We start from the raw sequence: 18,613 nt of genomic DNA, 5'->3' as shown, positions 1-18,613 counted from the left end.
ATTCAGGCATTGCATGTTAACAGTTAAAACTGGCTAAAGACTATGGCTTGCCTGCAGGATTTCTTGGCCATTGGATGGGCTGTTGTGACCTCATGACATGTTCCACAAGCATTGTAATTACTGCTAGAAAGTGGAAATAATAGTAATGGAACCTAAGTCCCATTATAAAGGGGAAAGTTGTGTTTCATTAGCTGAAAAACATTAAACTAGTCATAGTTGGATAATAGGTTGTAATGTGGAAAGTCCACAAAAAGAGATGTTGGGAGCTAGTTATCCCCTCCACTTTTATGATGCCACTTGTCCCTTAAACGTAAGGAGGAAATTCATATCCTTTGTGAGAAAAGTGAAATTCAAAAGATTTGAAAAAAAATCTTAAAATTTTAGGTAGCTGAGGAACAGCCAAGGAACAGCAAAGATAAACAAGTGTGTAAATGCTCAGCAACCCTATCGTACACCCCTGGCACCATCTTGGCATGCCCCCGTACAAATGGGGCATGCCACAATGATGTCCACATGGTGCAGCACTCAAACAGCCAATGGTGCCCTGCGTGCGGCCTAAAATGAACTCGCCGGGAGCAGGTTCCCTTTCTGCCCATCTGTCCATCCGTCTTTGAGAAAAATGCATGTGGATTTCTTTTTAAAAATTGGGAGAAATTGTGTTTTCTGCACACACAAAAGAAGTTTCATAACAGAAAACAGCATTTTCTGCGAAGAAAATACATTTCTGCATAAAAAAAAACGCTTTTCATCATTTTCTATGCAGGAAACCTCTTTTCTGCACACAAAACTTGTTTTTTTTGTGCAAAAATGTTGGTTTTTTTGTGCCAAATTGTTTTCCCCCCTCACAGGACAAAATTTTGAAAACTGCATTGTTTCTGACTGTATAGAACAGCAGAATTTCAATAATTGGCACTGGACATGATTTCCCACCCCCCAAAGCAGTTCCAGCCTGTTCTGGTGAGGGACAAAGTAAAGAAAAAAACTAATAAAAGTCCTGGCATAGGAACTGTGATTTTCAAATGTAGTGTTCCCATGGATGACTAAATTTGTTCTAAATTTGTACCATTTAAAGCAGCCCTTTTTAGCACGCGTATTTTCATAATACAGTGCTAATTTGAGATATTGTATTTGGAAAGTTTTTGCTACTGTGTTTTGATGGGAGGGAAATGACAGCCTTTAGTGATTTTGTATGTAAAGGTTTCATGGCCTCTTTGCCCTGTTCCAGAAAGAAACTAATTCTCAGCTTTCATACTGTCAGTATGAAATTATTTAAGGAAGATTAATTAAACTGGCCCACTAAGAAATCTCTTTTGAAAAATAATATCAGCTGGTAGTCAGAAAGGAAATTATCACAGTGTATAAGATATTGATGCATATCACCTTATGATGGAGATAAAACAAAAATGGAGCAAGAATTTACATTGAATGCAAAGTCAAGTGAAAATTTTCCATGAAATTATACATATTTCATCTTGTATTCTGCTTAGACTATCCATAAATGTGTCCTACAATTTCAAATCAGTGATGGGGATTCATCATAGTACAATTGCTCATTTTTTTCTGGCTTTGTTTTGTTGGATATTGAAGTGCTTTTGCTTCAATCACTGGATGTGCCACACCCATCAAACACCCCTTTTTTGTGAATTTGTTGCTGCTGGGGAAGGGAGAAGTCTTTATTCGTCATAATGCATTAGTCCCTACATCTGTCCTCCTAAATCTTTGGAGGTTTCTTCCATAGTAGGGATGGAAATAATATTTTACTGCTGCTTATTTCCTGGCCCTGATTTGTGATGGCTGGAAACTCCTTTTGGAAAGACTACAATCAGTTGTGAAGCTTTCGTGAGTTTTTTTTTCTCTTTTTTCTCTCCCCACATTAAGTAGTCATCTGTGCAGAAATACATTTGAGATTTTTGTGCAAAAAACACATTTTTGTGCAGAAAATATATTTCCTGCACAGGGAACAGTGTATTTTGCACATGAAATAAAAAGTTCCCTATGCAAAAAAATCTATTTTTATCACAGAAAAGCATTATGTATTTCTACGCAGTGATTAAGAATACTATATGAATTCTGTGTTCTTATTTGCAAGGATCATGAACATTCTAATGCATTTCTCTCCCCTCCACCCCAAAAGAAAAACTTGGAATTGGTCCATCAAACTGAATCTTATAGCAATATATGTACAGGGGATACTCTTATTGAGAATTATTAGCGTAAGACATATAGTAGTGTGGGGATTTAGATCTTTGCGAGACATTTTGCTAAAAGTGTGATAAGCCCCTACACTTTCTCTTATAGCAAGCACTTAGTTGCCTGTAAAGCATGTTGGCTAGAGTGCTCTGGCTTGAAGGTAGTCCTTGTAGAGCAGCATCCAAAGCCTTCCTCTTGGCCTTTTGCAAAAGAGCTGCCTGAAGGGACTTGGTTGGGCGCCACTGCTACCTACATTGTCTGCTCTGGTAACTCTGTTGCCATCTTAGTCAAACAGCTGCCATGAAGCTCACAGTTTCCTACCATCCTTGGAACTGGTGACTGTGCAGGGACCACCACACAATTGCCAGGAAAATGACATGCTGATGTAGCTTGCTGGCTACAGGTCACACTTGCCACAGGCTGCAGCCACTCCTGCCAAGGTGAACATGGTGGATGAGATTCTTGAACTCTGTACAAGTCTCTCAGCAGATAAATCTATGAGAAAGGTTTGCCTAGGTAGATACAATTTGAAATGCTAATTCAATAGTATTTAATAAGGACATTGCTATGTATGGCTCAAATTCTGGAAATATTTTTTTTAATTCCTATCCAAGATATAAGCTGGAAAGCTTATAAGATTTATGGTGGGAATGAGCTGCAACAGCTGCACTTTTTCTTGACTGAGATCTTGAGCACCATTTGGATTGTAACTTCTGGTCCTCTGTCTTACCCTATTCTAAGATCCTTCATACAGGAGAAAAAGGAGGGAGGACCTCTAAGATGCTCTAGGGGAAATCCAATAATCTGTCTCAATGATAAACATCATTTTGAAACATTAGATGATTAGCATATACTAACTAGGCGTCAGATTTATATTGCAGTGAATGAGTCTTGTTCCAGATTTTTTTTTTACAACTAAACGTTAAAGCCACCCTAAATAGAAAACTTTGAAAATACTTTTTGTTTTATCTCTCTCCTCTCTCCAAATATTTGAAGCTGCCATGAAGAAACACTGACAGTTGAACAGGGATGTTTTCATTCCTGATAAAGGTGCTCTTAGAAGTTGAAGTTGTTTTCTTTGAAAACTGTTCAGAAGCTTGGAGTAGAATAATGTTAAAGACAGAACATTGCTTAAAAAAATATGCACACACTCTCTTTTGCTCCTTCACTCCCTCTCTCTCACACACAGGGCCTAAACCTATTTCCAAAATAAGTAGTTTCTAATCCAGCTGGGATACTGCGGTCATAAAAAGGATGTCCAAATCCACCAATTTATATTGGTTTGGTTTGGCTTGACTTTCAAAGAATTTAAAGCCGAAAGCCTGTGCCATGTGTACACTGTAAGTGGGGCAGCATTCTCAGTGTTTTTTCCCCTCAGTCTGCCATATTATGCACTGCCAAAATAAAATCCTAATTGGGGCTACCTTTGCTTATATCTCCAAGATTGGACTTCAAAATATTATTCAGTTTATTGTAGGCCCAGTACAGGCCGCCCAAAAAAGCGGTCTGCCGGCACCTTGTTTTGCTCCATGAGGAAGTTGCAGTGGACAAACCACGCAACTTCCTCGTGGAGCACTCGTGATGGCACACTCATGATGTCAGTATCACACTGCAATATCAATAAGCGTCTGTCACATCAAAATGGCGGCACCCATCTGTACAGGGTGCCGCCATTTTGACGTACGGAATATGTGCTAGGGTTGTGGGGTGTCTGTAAGCGATGCCCCGAGGCAACCCTAGCATGTCATCAAGACGTGCGTCGAGGCCCATCTGTACTGGGCCATAGTTTGTCATACTCAAGTTATTAACTATGCCAAAGTTTATAAAGGATTCTAATTTTAGCTTTCTGTTATCCATCAAACATATTGGTCCATTTGAAATAGACTCCAGATCACAACATACAATAGATCTAGTCAAATTACTGTATATACTTATTTATAAGTCCAGAATTTTTAGTCAAAAATTTGACCCCCAAAACCCTGACTTGACTTATCCATGGGTCAGTGTAAGTACTGAACTTTTATCCAAAAAACAGTAGCATCCCCTTCTCTGAGTAAAGTGGTGAAAGGTAAAAGTTTACTCCATCCCAGGAAGCATCAACCCCCCTCTACCCCCACTACTGCAGTGCCACTTCTGTCCTTTTTGAATGCCTGAGTGAGAAAATGCTAGTATTAGCTCTTTGGCGCTTCCCCTCAAAGGAGCACTTAAAGGAATCAGTCTTGAAGAATCTGTGAATTTTCTTAGCCCTGCCTTAGTCTGGTCACCTTCCCAGAACATTGCACAGCTCCTTCCCCATCTATCCAGTCTTTAGGGTGAGCACAAATAGTTATGTATATACTAGAATTTTTAAAAGTTCTTTGGCATCATTTTTCTTTGCTTCATCCTTTAAATCCTTTGTTACGTGCCCCCACGTTTTACCCTAATCTTATCTACAGGTTATATCAAAAGCCATAATTTTGGCCCCCAACTCCTGCCGTTGACTTATACATGATGGAAACATTAGTCAGGTTTATGCAATAGTTAAAACACTCTACAGTCAATCTGAGGATTGTGCAGGCTTTCTTCATGCATGTACTGCAGATAAAAGGTTTTTGTTTGTTTGTTTGTTTTGTTTTTGCTTTGTGGAATCCAGATATCTCCAACCCTCCCCACAGCCTAACCTCCTGTTAATAGCTATGTTGGCATGATAATGAGCTTAACAATGGTTAGAGTTAAAGCAGTTTCCTGCTTAACTCACTTTTAAAACCAAAAAAGGAACATAAAGATGGTTCAGAATAATATCTTGGACCTGATCAGACACAGGGCGAAATATCATCCAAATGTCATGCAAACGTGGTAGAAATGTTGGAGAAGGTCCAGGGATGTGATAATTTGTGGCACCTCTAAGGTGTAACTGAGGCTTCTCACTATGTTCCTGTCATGGAATCGGTCTCAGGGAAGCCAAGAGAAGCCATTTTCTGAATAATGTGTTATCCCGTTATTCAGATAATGGTTTCCCTGTGAATGATTCCATGATGGGAACATAGCAGGAAGTCCCAATTACACTTTAGAAGCACCATTGATGATCACATCCCTGACGCTTCCACAACGTTTCTGCCACGTTTGCATGATGTTTTGCCCACATCTGATAATAAACAATATTAGTGCAAATGTACCTCTTAACCATAGGGTGAGAGAAACTTGCTCTGCAAATAATTGCAAAGAGAAACTATGCAATTCTATTGCTTACTCCTGAGCTTTTAACATTGGTTAGGATGACAATGTAATATAATTCTGCACAGCAGTGACAGCCCTACCATTAGACAGAAATGGTTGCTACAGGCAGCAGATGTTAAATGTCATGAAAGAGCAGCATATTCTTAGTTATTTCATTTCTTATAATTTTATATTTCATTGTATGTTTCATTGTATTTTTATTGCCAGGTAAAATGAGTGGTGCTTGGGGGATTTTCTGCCTAGTGTGCCAGATTAATCTGACAGGCTTTAGGTATTATGCACCCTGAGTATTTATTGCACTGCAACATTTATTTATTTATTTATTTATTAAAAAGAAATGCCTTGCTGGCCAAGATTGTGATGCCTTTCATGCATTTCCTAATAATCCTTCATATTTAGAATGTTTTTATGACAAAAAGTTGTTTGTCATGGTTTTCTGCAAAAATAACATTTTGCGCAATATATGATGTTTTTACCAAAGGATTTTGTGAGGAAAAAAACCTTTTTAATTGATTTTTTTGTGAAAACAATCTCAAAATACCAAAAATATCATTATTGTTATTTTTATTATTAGTAATAATAGTAGTAGCATTAGTAGTAATAATAGTAGTATATTTATATTTATTTCTCTCCTGCCTTTTTCCTAGTTCAGGATTCAAAGCAACTTACAGCAAGTTAAAAAACACTGTTAAAAAATTCACAAGATACAGAAACTGAAACACAATTAAACAACAAAAAAACTGATGTGGCAATTCATTTTTAATGAATTGTTGAGACACTCTTTCTCATCAAGGATCAGAAATTTTGATAATATTCTTTAATATCTGTAATTGACTAGGGTTGGTAGAAAGTGCCATTCACTGCTCTGATTCAATAGATGGGCATATGGCATTGCCTTTGAGTCTTGAGTTTGCCATATGGTTTCTTGAGTCTTTTCTTGAAGTCCTGTCCAGGTATGATGAAATTTTCACATAGAGTTTCTTTTGCAGTTCATGCACGAAATTTCACATGTGGTCCCTTACATACATAGACTTTTACCTCTGTTTATGTGAAAGGAGGAGTTTGTACTAATGGGTGCTATCTATCTAGTAATCCTGAAATTTTCAAGTAATTACCATTTCCCCTTTTCATGTAGAAACTGAAAGGGAATATCATGCAACTCTAATCAATCTAGTGAATTATTACCAAGAAATTCACTGAAGTATATATTTCTCTGCATTTGTTAGGACATTTATATTTGTCTTGACAAACATCTTAAGTATAATAGTCACACAAGCCAATATGAAGTATGTTTTTCTTTTTCAGGTCTGGATGTTGATGGAATATACCGAGTCAGCGGCAATCTGGCAACGATACAGAAGTTACGATTTGTTGTCAATCAGGGTAAGTGATTCCTTTGCCCTGTAATGTTTTGTTTAGTACTTATCTGTCTGAAATGACAATACAATGGATTTTAGAAGCTGTGGTACATTAGTGGCACAGAATGATGAGTGGCATTTTGCAGAAGAGAGGAAGAGACATGTACAGAGATACGGCAAACAGCCAGAAAGTGGGTTAGAAGAGAGGAGAGGAGCAGTCATATCATAAAGAAAACAGAATGATGAAGCAGAGAAAGAAAGACAAAAGAAGTGGAAATTTTGAATATGACATATCCCAAATAGTGAATCTGAGGATTATTTTTAAAAATTAAAATGGCATGTCAGTGTCAGGTGTAAGGAAAATGGGGCAAAGTATTAAAAGGTCTTAAGATGCATGGAAGAAAAATAAATGAAATAAGTTTTTTTAAAAAATAAAATAAAACAAAGGCACTTCAGAATGGTGTCACTGAAGGAGAAAAGAGTAAATATTTCATGGTATATTTCATTTTGCTTAATGATTTTATTGATTTTCTGGAATACTTTAATAAGTCTAACATTCTCCAATAGATGCCGAAGCCAGCATCAGATGACAAGCTAACCAGTTGCACAGATTATTGTTGAGGTGCATGTATTGCACCTTACTGTGACATAAATGATATAACAGTGAGGCTCTGAAAGGTGTACATAATCATGAGACCTAAAATGAAATATCTTTGATGTAGAACAATACCGCATGCATTAAATTAAAATATGTGAGAGAAGAGGTCAAACCTTGAATTTTTTCGTCCTAACTTTAAACAGCTTGCAACGCAGTTATGTTGGCAGATAACAGTCATGGTTATAGATGGAAATTTTCCTGTTGACTGTGAGGCCTCCTAGTGCCATAGTGGTATGGTTAGGTGCTAATCAACTACATTTGTTTATTAAAAATATCACTTAAAGATATTGCCATTATTAAATAAAATCACATCATTTAAGCATCTTTACTTGATTAATCATGGTTTTAGATTTATGAAATAATATTGTCCCTGATTCAGACTAGTTGGGGATATCTCAGAAAAGTGTAAGACCTGATGTGGTTCATACTTGAAAGCACTCAAACAGAGTTGGTGCTTGTGAGAGCTACAATTTCCATGTGAACATAAGTTGCCCTGACTAGCATTGCTGCAGAGATTTAAAAGGAAGTGTCATTGTCAGTAGCTGTCATGTAGAGGAGGGTTAAAAAAAATGCATCCTGTTGGCTACATTTGATACCCAGGACCCCCCTTTTGTAGATCCCCTCCCTACTAAAGTTCCCTGAACTTGAAGTGGGATCAAAAATGAACCAAAAATCATACCCAAAGCCTTCTAAAATGCAATGAACATAAAAACTATATTTCCTAATTCCCCAAATGCCCTTAGAACTGCTCTCAAATACCTTATTTTCCTTCTTTTTCTCCTTCAAAATGATGACAGGAAGTGATACAGTAGGATGTGGCATGGTCAGTGGGGTTTAGCCCACTGGTGGGTCAAGGGTAGGAAATTGGCCTTTAGCTCCTGTACATTCGCCCATCCCTGATGTGCTGCTGCCAGTTCACAACAGATCACTTCTATGTGCTCCCAGAAGACTCACAGGCTTTCAGGTTGCTTTCGGAGGGACCTCTATTCTCTTTATGGCATAGGGGTAGGACAGCTGGAATTCTGAAAGCCTTTTGTTTAAAGAATTCATTCCTTGACTGAACTTGTTTGTCTCAGTATTATAACATTACCACATGGGCACCTACTGTGACACAGAAGTTTATCAGACAAGGGAAATTGGAAGTGTAATCCAATGGCAATCCAAACGCAATCATGGGATTTCACGTTATTGCATGAGAGGTGATCACACGCAATTTCTGGCAATGGCAAGCTATTTTTGGGCAATGGGAAGTCAGTTCGAACACAATTCGAATTCACGTAAATTCGCTGAACTAGCAAATTCACGTGAATGCATTCTGGCCCCACTTTCTTTTCATTCGAAATTAAGAGAAATTCCTACCATGTGATAAACTCCACAGTCAATCTAAACCCATCCTAAATCCGTGTGTATTTACACAACATTGTGAATGAGTGCTGTGGCTATATTTGGGTCATTTGCTCTTTTAGGCATTTCTAACCACATAGTGGATTTGTATGTCCTTTACATTATTTTATCTTTACTTTTGTATGCAAAGTACGGCGAAGCAATATTAAAAGTTACTGCTGCTTGCTTTTCTTTCTTGTTCTTTTGTTAAGTGTCCTGTGTTTTCTTCTATTCTATGACATGTCCTAATTTTGAGGTTCATATACATATGGCACATTTATTTCTAAAGAACAGCCTCAAATTAAGAATACAACTATAAGACATTTAAAACTGGAGGAGAAAAATCCCAGAAAGGATCAAATTCTTCCCCAATGTAACTCCACTGAAGTCTGTTTAAAACATTTCTGTGAACTTGTCATCAAATGTATGCAAAGGATTTCATCACTTTGAGTTTGATGGAATTACACCAGGGATGAACTAAGTCCTACATCTCTGTATGAAACTGAATTGCCAAATCCATCCCAAGCCACCAAGCCAGTAAAGTCATTCAACTTAAAAATAAAAAAGTCAAAGCTCTTATTTCACCATGCAAGCTCTAGTCAGTTAGCACTTCTTCCTAGTCCCAGAAGTCCTGTTTTAGATGTTCACTCTCTGTTCTCATTGCTGCTTTAAAGTACTGTGGAAGAGACCAAGCTACTTGATCAGTCATCTCTTAATGCATACTTGCCATCACCTTCATTCTTCATGCGAATCCTGTAGTTTTGTCCAATACAACAAACTAATATGAAGGGTGATACAGAAATTGGGTCTTTCTTGTCTTCATTTTGCTTCAACATACTGTATCAAAATGTATGTTGATCCTAACCCATAATGCAAAATGGTGTAGTAGTGGGTCGATGGTTTGACTGAGAGAAAGAAAATAATTGTCACCTGTAATCCTGAATGTCCAACGAGGGCATGAAGCCATTAGAGAGCATCTTTAAAAGAACAGACATCAGAGAAGGCTGAAGAGGGGAAATCCCCACTTTTTGAGCCTTTGTTTTCAAATCTATTGAAATCAATTTAATGAATCAATATGCTTAATTAATTTATTACTATTACAGTCCCTTGTATCTCTATAGATGTTGGTTCTTTGACCCCAATCTTAATGTAGTTTTACCACTGAAGAAAATGGAACTTCAGAGCAAACATGCATAGGAATATTCTGTTCATTTGTTCATTTTGTTCATTTTAATTTATATCCTTCCCAAAAGTGATCTACTCAGAGTCTTGGCCGCCACTTGGCAGTGGGTTTCCAGGGAAGAAATTAGTGCAGGGAAGGGCACAAATATGGTACTGGTCTTTGGCACAGTGGGGAAAAACTACTGTGCTCCCCCCCCCCACACACACACACCAGATAGTGTTAATAAGCACTGATCTGGACAACCTGGTTCATTACGAGATAGAGATTTGAATATGAGCTTTCTCATGTCGAAATCAAATATTCTACCCACTGCATAACACTGATCCAGAGGTACTGACTCCCAGAACAAATACCCTATCACATGTAATATCCTCATGTTCCATTCATTCCTCACATTCCATTCACCTGTCTGCAAACTGATTTTGTTTTAAAATATTCCAATTTTGTGTTGAAACTAATTTGCATGATTTTTTTGCAGTTTTATGAGTAATGGAAATCCATATTTTTAATGTTGTGTAAATGTGTGGATATATGCGTGGATAGACATACACACACACACAGAGAGAGAGAGAGAGAGAGAGATGCAAAACATTTGTAAGGGCTGCTCATTTCAGCATCCTATAACTGCAGTCTTGTTTGAATACCATGATTTGAAGGGGGGCAGCAGTTTAAATATTAGGATCTAAGGTTACAAGCCTGCACATACATGCACAGAGCAAGTTGTGTTACATCCACTGGGTTTAATTTTAACCTAACTATTCTGTTTTTACTTTGTTACTAAAATACTCAAGGCTTTGGATTTAAATCTGTTTCTGATAAAATTATCTGAAGAATTGCCAGAATCCTAGATCAGCTATTTAGTTTCTCCTATGTGAAAGAATAGTATCCCCTGGCCTTCCCATTCCCACAAGGATGCTTTAGCAGCTGGATCAGGCAAAGGAAGACCATTCAGCTTCTCACCAATGTGAAAGGAGAGCAACATTTCCACCCCTCTCACCAGCAAACAAGGCTGTGATAAGAACTTACACCAGGGGTCTTGCTTTTGAAGACCACACCCTTCCTTTCTGGTAGGAAGAGGTGGAAATATCATCCTCCTTGCATGCCAAGCAGAAGCTGAATGGATCTCTTTTTCTTGATTGGTGACTGTCACATAAGAGTGGTATTTGCATAGGTTTACCATAAGACTCACAGTAAGATTCACAGGGTTGCCATGAGTCGAAGTCAACTCAAAGGTAGGTAACAGCAGCAGCAACAACAACAACAATAACAACAACATTAAGGCTACATAATCCTACTGAATATAACCCAGTTATGGATCTCTAAGTGTATTACTGAACACCAGCCAATATTTATTTCTTTGTTCAATTTGTATCCTGCCTTTCCCTGCCACCTCCCAAAAATATAGGATTCAAGGCAGAAAAGCCAAACTGTGTGCAAAAACTGCAGCCCCACAGCCTTCTTACCCAGTGCACTGAATGTAAATTCTAACCAAACTTTTGATGCTAAGCTGCATATAAATAAAATATAGTTCTGGGATAGACAAGTTTTGGCCTTTCAGATGCACCCACCAACACCCCCCTGTTGGTCATGCTGCCCATAGCTGATGGGAGTTGCAGTCTGGCAACATCTGTAGCACTACAGCTGGCCCTCCAGTGTGTTAGGAAATACCATGTAGGTTTTTAAAAGCTTATATAAAAGCTATGACACATGCACAGAGCTTGTTATTGTCATGCAAAACAACAACTGAGACCCGTTACATCTGTAGGTTTATAGTGGACACTTAGAAGTAGAGGAAATGAGATGATTTATAAAGTATTGATACCTCATTCTGAAAATACTTTGGTTTGATATGACAGCGTTTCTGCTTTCCCTTTATTGTGCTTGAGGAGGAGAAAGCTCTTGAATGTGAACTTTATTATTTATTTTGTCCTCTCATTTTCCTTTGTTCCAGAGTTTTGTTGCTTTTGTTAATATTATTCAGCAATAAGCATTAGTCAACACTGCATGAAAAATCCATTTAAAATGCCCCAAATTGAACAGATCATCAATCCTTATATGAGCAAACTGCTTGAATGTTCATTTCTACACTGTCAGTTGGCCATGTCTGATTCTTACATCAAAATGCCTGCTCTGTGGAGTGCAAAACCGACATAAATTGAGACTGTTCTCATTTCCGTGTGACTGGAATCTTGTACCATGGTTGCACATTTTTTAACATTGTAGGGAAACCTTAAGCATATCAAGCTTACCAAACTATAATTTTTATAGAGAATGACCCAAAGTATTATTGCTGTCCCTTTCTTTGTGCTGTGAACATTATCAACCAGATCAAAAATTGAATAAGTAGCAACCAATAGGGGTGGAGAGGAGAAAATAACAAAAATTCTTACATGTGTCCAATTTTATTGGTAGACGTTTAGGAAATTCCTCAGATATGTATTAAAAATCCCTTTGAATCACTTTTTTCCTGTTTACTATTACATCCTCATTTTACACTCACCAACAATGACCATAACAGAACAACTTTTTATTTTAACAATCTCTGTATAGGCAATCTCTGTATAGAAGGCCAGTGATAATGTACTTTTTTGTTAACTTTCAGGTGGCAAGATTATCTTTTATCTATGATTTATATTTCCTATTATAAATGAAAAAAAATCTTGATTATAAGAGGTGCAAATGATAACATCTTTCAATACAGTTCACAGCTCCAAATTCATAGCTTTTTCAGCTACTATAAGTCAGACTACTATTTCATAAACACTTACCTGGGAGCAAGTCTGACTGTGCTCCAGTCTGGGCATAGGTTAGAGTAGACATGCATAGGTTTGCCCTGTTAGATAACTAAATATCATAAGGATTGCTAGGCACATTATTCTGTATCCACTGTTAGTCTCATCTAGAGTAAAATAAATGACTCAATAGAAATTGCATAGGTATTGCATTAACAAATACAGTTGATTCAGTGGGTCTACTCTGAGTGGGTGTAACAATTAGAATTATGTGAATAATAGTAGCATTGTTTCTTCTTCTTTTTGTTAAAAAGCAAAATTTTACATATGTGTACTATCCTCCTTGTCAATTGTTGCTATTTTAATTAAAATGGCATTATTGGTTCTTCTATAGACCAGGGGTCAAATCACCATTTGACCATGGAAATCCACTGGATGATCTTAGGCACATCACACTCTCTCAGCCTCAAAGGCAAACCTTGCCTAGAAAACTCCATGATAGGTTTGCCTTATGGCCACCATAAGTTGGAAATGACTTGGAGACACGCAACAAGAGCCCAGAGTTTCATTTCACAATTCATTTTTTTTATTCCAGCCAGTTTTATTCTCTCCCCCTCATTTTTATTGTATGAGCTTATTAATATAACATGTTGCCTTGCATACCAACAAATTATTCACATCCTATCTCAAAAGTGTCCTTGTCTATTAACTAATTTCTTATATCTATATACACATATATACACACATACATACACATAATATTTCCTTTGTTATTACAGGAAGAGTTTCCAGGGTGGTAGAGAATGGAATGGTGAGCAAAGACATGTCCAGCCCTCTCCAGGAAGCATAGTTCCCTCTGACAAGGAGAGATAGGAATCCTGAAGAGTCATGTCACAGTGTACCCCACTAGCAGGAGAGCACTGGGCATGTCATCACTCAGCCCCATTCTCCAAAGCTTTGCTAATTCATCTATGGGGATTATGCATGACTTAAAAGGAAATTTTTTTTGCAGGGTAGGAGATGCAGCTAAATCACTGAAGCTACACTGTCATATCACATGATATTTTCATCCTGAAAATACTTGTGTACTAATTACTTGAAAAGAAGTGGAGCTGGGTTAAAAGAGTGCGAGTTTTATGGCAAGATTTGATGGTCAAGATTTTGAGAGCATAACCTGTGCTCTGATAAAATGGCTGCAGGAGGGTGGCTGGCTCTCTGCCATTCACAAAGCATATCCTAGAAGACAAACTCATGAGGCTAAAAGAAAAGTGAATTGCACTTTCCAATTAAAAGATAGAGGTATCATAGCTCCATATTATGTTAAACCCTCAGTTTAAATGTTACCTGTCTTCTGCCTTAACTTTCATTTCACAGAAAATAAATTCAGGAAGTTCATAGAGTAGTAACTTAGACAAGAAACTAAGTGCAAGGTAGGGGTGAGGTCAGAAGCCAAGATCCAAAAGTGAATTTTCAGAATCCACTAGAAGCAGGAAGGAGTAAACCTCCCTTCCCACTGCTGTCTTCTATATACAGTTTCACTACCAACAAAAAAACTGTTCTGGAGGACTGGGCAACTCTTTCTGGGCTGCATTTGTGGCAGCTCTGAAGGCTACAGGAGAGAAGGAAAAGGAAATAAATTCTATCAAGTTGGTGCTGCAGCACCAGAACTATATTAGGTTTAGCTGAGCACCTACTTCATATAGGGAAAATGGAATCCTTTGCAGCAAGCAAACTTCTTAGATTTAAAAAGCAGGAAGGTCCAGTGCCTGGGGGACACCAAGGTCCATGGACATCATGGGAGAGGGTGAACTCATGTTAGGGAGTTGTTAAACTATTTTGAAGCACTTGAAATATCTCCCAGTTAGAGCCAACATGTTGTAGTGATTTCGGTGGAGGACTTGGACTATGGAGATTGGGGTTCCATTCGCAACTCAGCCATGGAAACCCACTGGGTGACCTTGGGTGAATCAGTAGCAATAGCAAGTGCATTTCTGTACTGCTTATCAGTGCATGTAAGCACTCCCTAAGCGGTTTACAAAGTGTAAGTCCCATTTATGTCCCAAACAAGCTGGATACTCATTTTAGCAATCTCGGAAGGATGCAAGCCTGAGTCGAGCTTGAGCCCCCTTGGCTGGGATTGAACTCTCAGTCTTATGGTTTTGTGAGTGGCTGCAGTACAGGCATTTAATCACTGTGCCACCAGGGCTCCTTCCCATCTCTGTTATACTCTGTTGTCACAATTTTTGGTTATCACAAGCCATAGGAGTATCAGTGTTTATTAATAATAATAATTTATTTGTGTTCCCCCGCCTCTCCTAAGGATCGAAGCAGGGTTACAGACTACTAAAATCAATACATACAATGCAATACAATACACTATGAAAACACAAAATGGTACATCTATACAAACATCAGTAAAATACAACAATCCAACAGCATCCAACATCCAGGGGTAAGACAGAATATCATTATCAGCAGGCATATTGGTCATGTAGACATCACTCCTTGAGGGGAACGCTTGGCAAAAGAGTGCGGTTTTCAATCTCTTTTTAAGTGTTTCCAAAGAGACGGAGCTGTTCCAGATCCGCAGGGCCGTTATTGTAAAGGCCCTTTGGGAAGAGGAGACGTATTTGGACAATGGAGTTTCCAATAAGTTCTTCCCGGATGTTCTGAGTGTGCGGGGCAGCTCATAGGGGGAGATGCGGTCCCTCAAGTAACTCGGGCCCAAACCATGTAGGGCTTTATAGGTGATAACCAACACCTTGTATTGTTCAGCTTAGGAGTTATATGGTCAAACCTAGTTGCACCGGTGACCAATCTGGCTGCCATATTTTGTACTAACTGAAGCTTCTGGACTTGGTACAAGGGTAGCCCCATGTAGAGCACATTACAGAAATCTAGGCGAGAGGTTACCAGAGCGTGTACCACTGTTTCAAGGTCCCTTTGGCCCAGGTAGGGTCGCAGTTGGCGTATCAACCGAAGTTGATATTAATTGGAGGTCCCTGGTGAAATAAGGTAAATACAAATTGTCTTTCATATCAGATTCTTTGTTTACAGAATGTTTGGCATTTGCAGACTACCTTGACCTTTGCATAGCCTCATTTGCATGTTAACTTTAAAATACAACACATCATCCATAGGTCAATTATTGCATTTTTAGCATTCATATTCATATTTCAGGGAAGCGGTAATGTTTTTCAGACTTTAATATACTTCAAACCTTTAAAAAGGATATAATGTCCATTCTACCTGTGAAGGAAAGACATATTATCAGAATTGAGAATCTGTAATATCATTTTAGAAGATGGCACATTTTTTATAAAGCAAAATGTCATCTAACATTAGTTAGAAGTTGATTTTATTTGCCACAATAATAAGTTGGAAAATAAAATGGCTCCTGAGTAAATCTTGTATTTAATACAACATTCAGTATAAACTCTGGCATTAACAAAATAACATAAGATGTGAATTACAAATATGTTGGCCAACTGAGAATATTTATTAACTAAATAATTTAATAATAAAGAAAATAACTAGTTGATTAATTGTTACCAAGTAAAAATTACAATAAAACTGTCTTGATCCATGCTTTGCAGAAGTACCATTACTGTCTGTGCAGTTGTTTAACAAGGATTTAATTGGAAAGATAAGTGAATGCACATTTAAAAGTATTGTTAATTTGCTTTATAATCACCCAATCCTTCACAGTATTGACAGCACCAGGCACATACCCTTCTCTCTTTTACAAGTATTATTTTCCATATGTGCACAATAAATTCTGGCTCTGTAATTGGAAATTTTATGGATTCTAACATACCTTCAACACTGGCTTTATAAGTACTGGATCTCCTTTCCAAAGGTAAGACAATAGTCATGGTATTAGTTGTCCCATAAAGCTGTGAGCCTTTCCCTAGTTATGCACATATGTGTGTGTGTGTGTGTGTCTCACATGTTTGTTTGTCTATTTGCCTTCTGGGACAAAGGCAGCATACAAATGAAAGAAATAAATATTTGATTGTTTTTGGATATAAACATACACATAAATGCATACACAATTTAGCTATATTGAGTCTTCTGATCCTCCCTGTATGTATTGACATATATTATGACATCCCTCAGTTGGAAATAATAGTGGTCCCATTTATCCTTTTTGCATATCCCCTGGGCCACTGATAAATGCTGCTTTACATCATTCATATTTCATGTGTCATCATCCTAGGAAAGGAAAACATACAAACAGTATAAGGATTTACAAGAGTCTGCCTATGTCCATTTTTTCCAAGATTTTTGTTGTTGTTAAAAATGATTTTTCAGGAAACACTGCCAGAACTGAATGTGAACAGCAGCTAACATTCAGGAGAAAAGCTTGAGTCAGTAGTGGTACTGTCTTTTAAACTCCTGAGGAAGGATTGAAGTTGCCTTTGAAAATGTCTCATCAGGTCAGTGAAAATGGGCTGGGTGGTTTTTAAAGCAAGGTTTTAAAGAAGTAAAAGAAGAGGCAGCAGCTACATTTCATCACTGTATTAAAAAGAAGCAGAAGAAGAAGAAAATAAGGAGCCAATGAAAAGCACCCAGCAGTTTCCACTGACCCAACATATCCATTTCAAAGGCAGCCAGCAGCTCTGGTTCTTTTGCAGTTAACAAAGGCTCTGTGGCACAACAGCTTCCTAAAGCTTCCTAAAGTGTAGATAGCAAGCTCGCTACAGTTTTAATGGGCCAAGACGATCCTGAAGTCTCCAGCACTTTTAGCAATTTTAGTACTTAGCAAGATTGACGGAAAATAATATATTTCAAAGGACTAGGGAAATCCCCTCTGATAGTTTACATTTATTGTTCCATCTCTTTCGTACCACCCCCCCCCCAAGTTATCCTTTGGGAGTCTATATGGAGATTAGTGTAGCCAGTAAGTTGTATGTTATCATGAGATGTTGAGAAGATTTCCCCTGTTAAAGGCCCAGACTTGCTTCATGCATATTTTAAAAGAAATGTTTATGAAATCATTGATTATGGTGGTTGGGTTTTTGGAGGGTTTTTTGTTCATTTCGCTTTTCTCCTTTCCTCTTTTAAGAAGCTTTTCAAAATTTACTGGACCAGATAGTTAACAACAACAACAGCAGCACATTTATTTATAATGCTCTTTCTACCAAAGGATGGAATATCAAACATATAATCAAAAACAGATGATAAAACACAAGACTATAAAATTTAAAAATGCTGAAATACTAAAATAATATTCTTATATACTAAAACAATTTATAAAAGATTGTTACAATCAGTAGAACTTATTTTTAACAATATATGGTACAGCTATAGCTAGGAATGGAAAACAAATTGCACTAACCAGTTTTTAAGAACAAATGGATCCAGTTTGTGGATTGCTCCCACCAGGAGGAAGCCAGTACAGCTAGATTATGTTTGTATGTTACTTTTACAAATATATTCAAATAAATGTGTGCTACTAAAAATATTTGTTTTTGCAAAATGTAAACATTCTTTATTCAATGAGGAAAACATATATACTATGCATAAATTAAGATAAATGGGGGGGGAGTGTATAACTAAATGTACATAGATTTCCCTGTGAAAAATAAAAGCAAAGGCTGGATTTACAATATCAAAACTTCTTGGGATTCACATTTACAATTGTGAATGTCCAAATATGATTCCCAAAACTTACCTGACCAAAACATTTCACAGCTGCTTGAGATTGGAATGCTAGGGAATGACATCTCTACCATGCTCTCAGTCACAGGTTGCCTTTTGACACAACTGTGATGTGGTAAACACTGTTTTAGGATTACCACATTTTAATGTTTACTGGTAAGCCTTATTTTATTTACATTGCTACATTGCTACTACTCCGGCCTCTCCAGTCTCAATCAAGATTGGGAGT

General features: G+C 37.6%; 1 protein-coding gene across 3 annotated transcripts in view; it reads left to right on the top strand.

Moving 5' to 3' along the window:
* Positions 1–18,613, top strand: part of ARHGAP15 (Rho GTPase activating protein 15) — a 558,688-nt gene that overhangs the window by 391,665 nt on the left and 148,410 nt on the right. For all 3 annotated transcript variants that reach the window (XM_042466422.1, XM_042466424.1, XM_042466423.1), the window contains one exon: positions 6,712–6,789. In XM_042466422.1, coding sequence (XP_042322356.1) covers positions 6,712–6,789 — 78 coding nt within the window. The remainder of the gene's footprint in view (positions 1–6,711; positions 6,790–18,613) is intronic.

The sequence above is a fragment of the Sceloporus undulatus genome, chromosome 1 (genome assembly GCF_019175285.1).
Source record: "Sceloporus undulatus isolate JIND9_A2432 ecotype Alabama chromosome 1, SceUnd_v1.1, whole genome shotgun sequence".
NCBI classification, from domain to species: domain Eukaryota; kingdom Metazoa; phylum Chordata; class Lepidosauria; order Squamata; family Phrynosomatidae; genus Sceloporus; species Sceloporus undulatus.
Note: the sequence above shows the minus strand (reverse complement) of the source record. Positions and strands in the feature narration are given on the sequence as shown.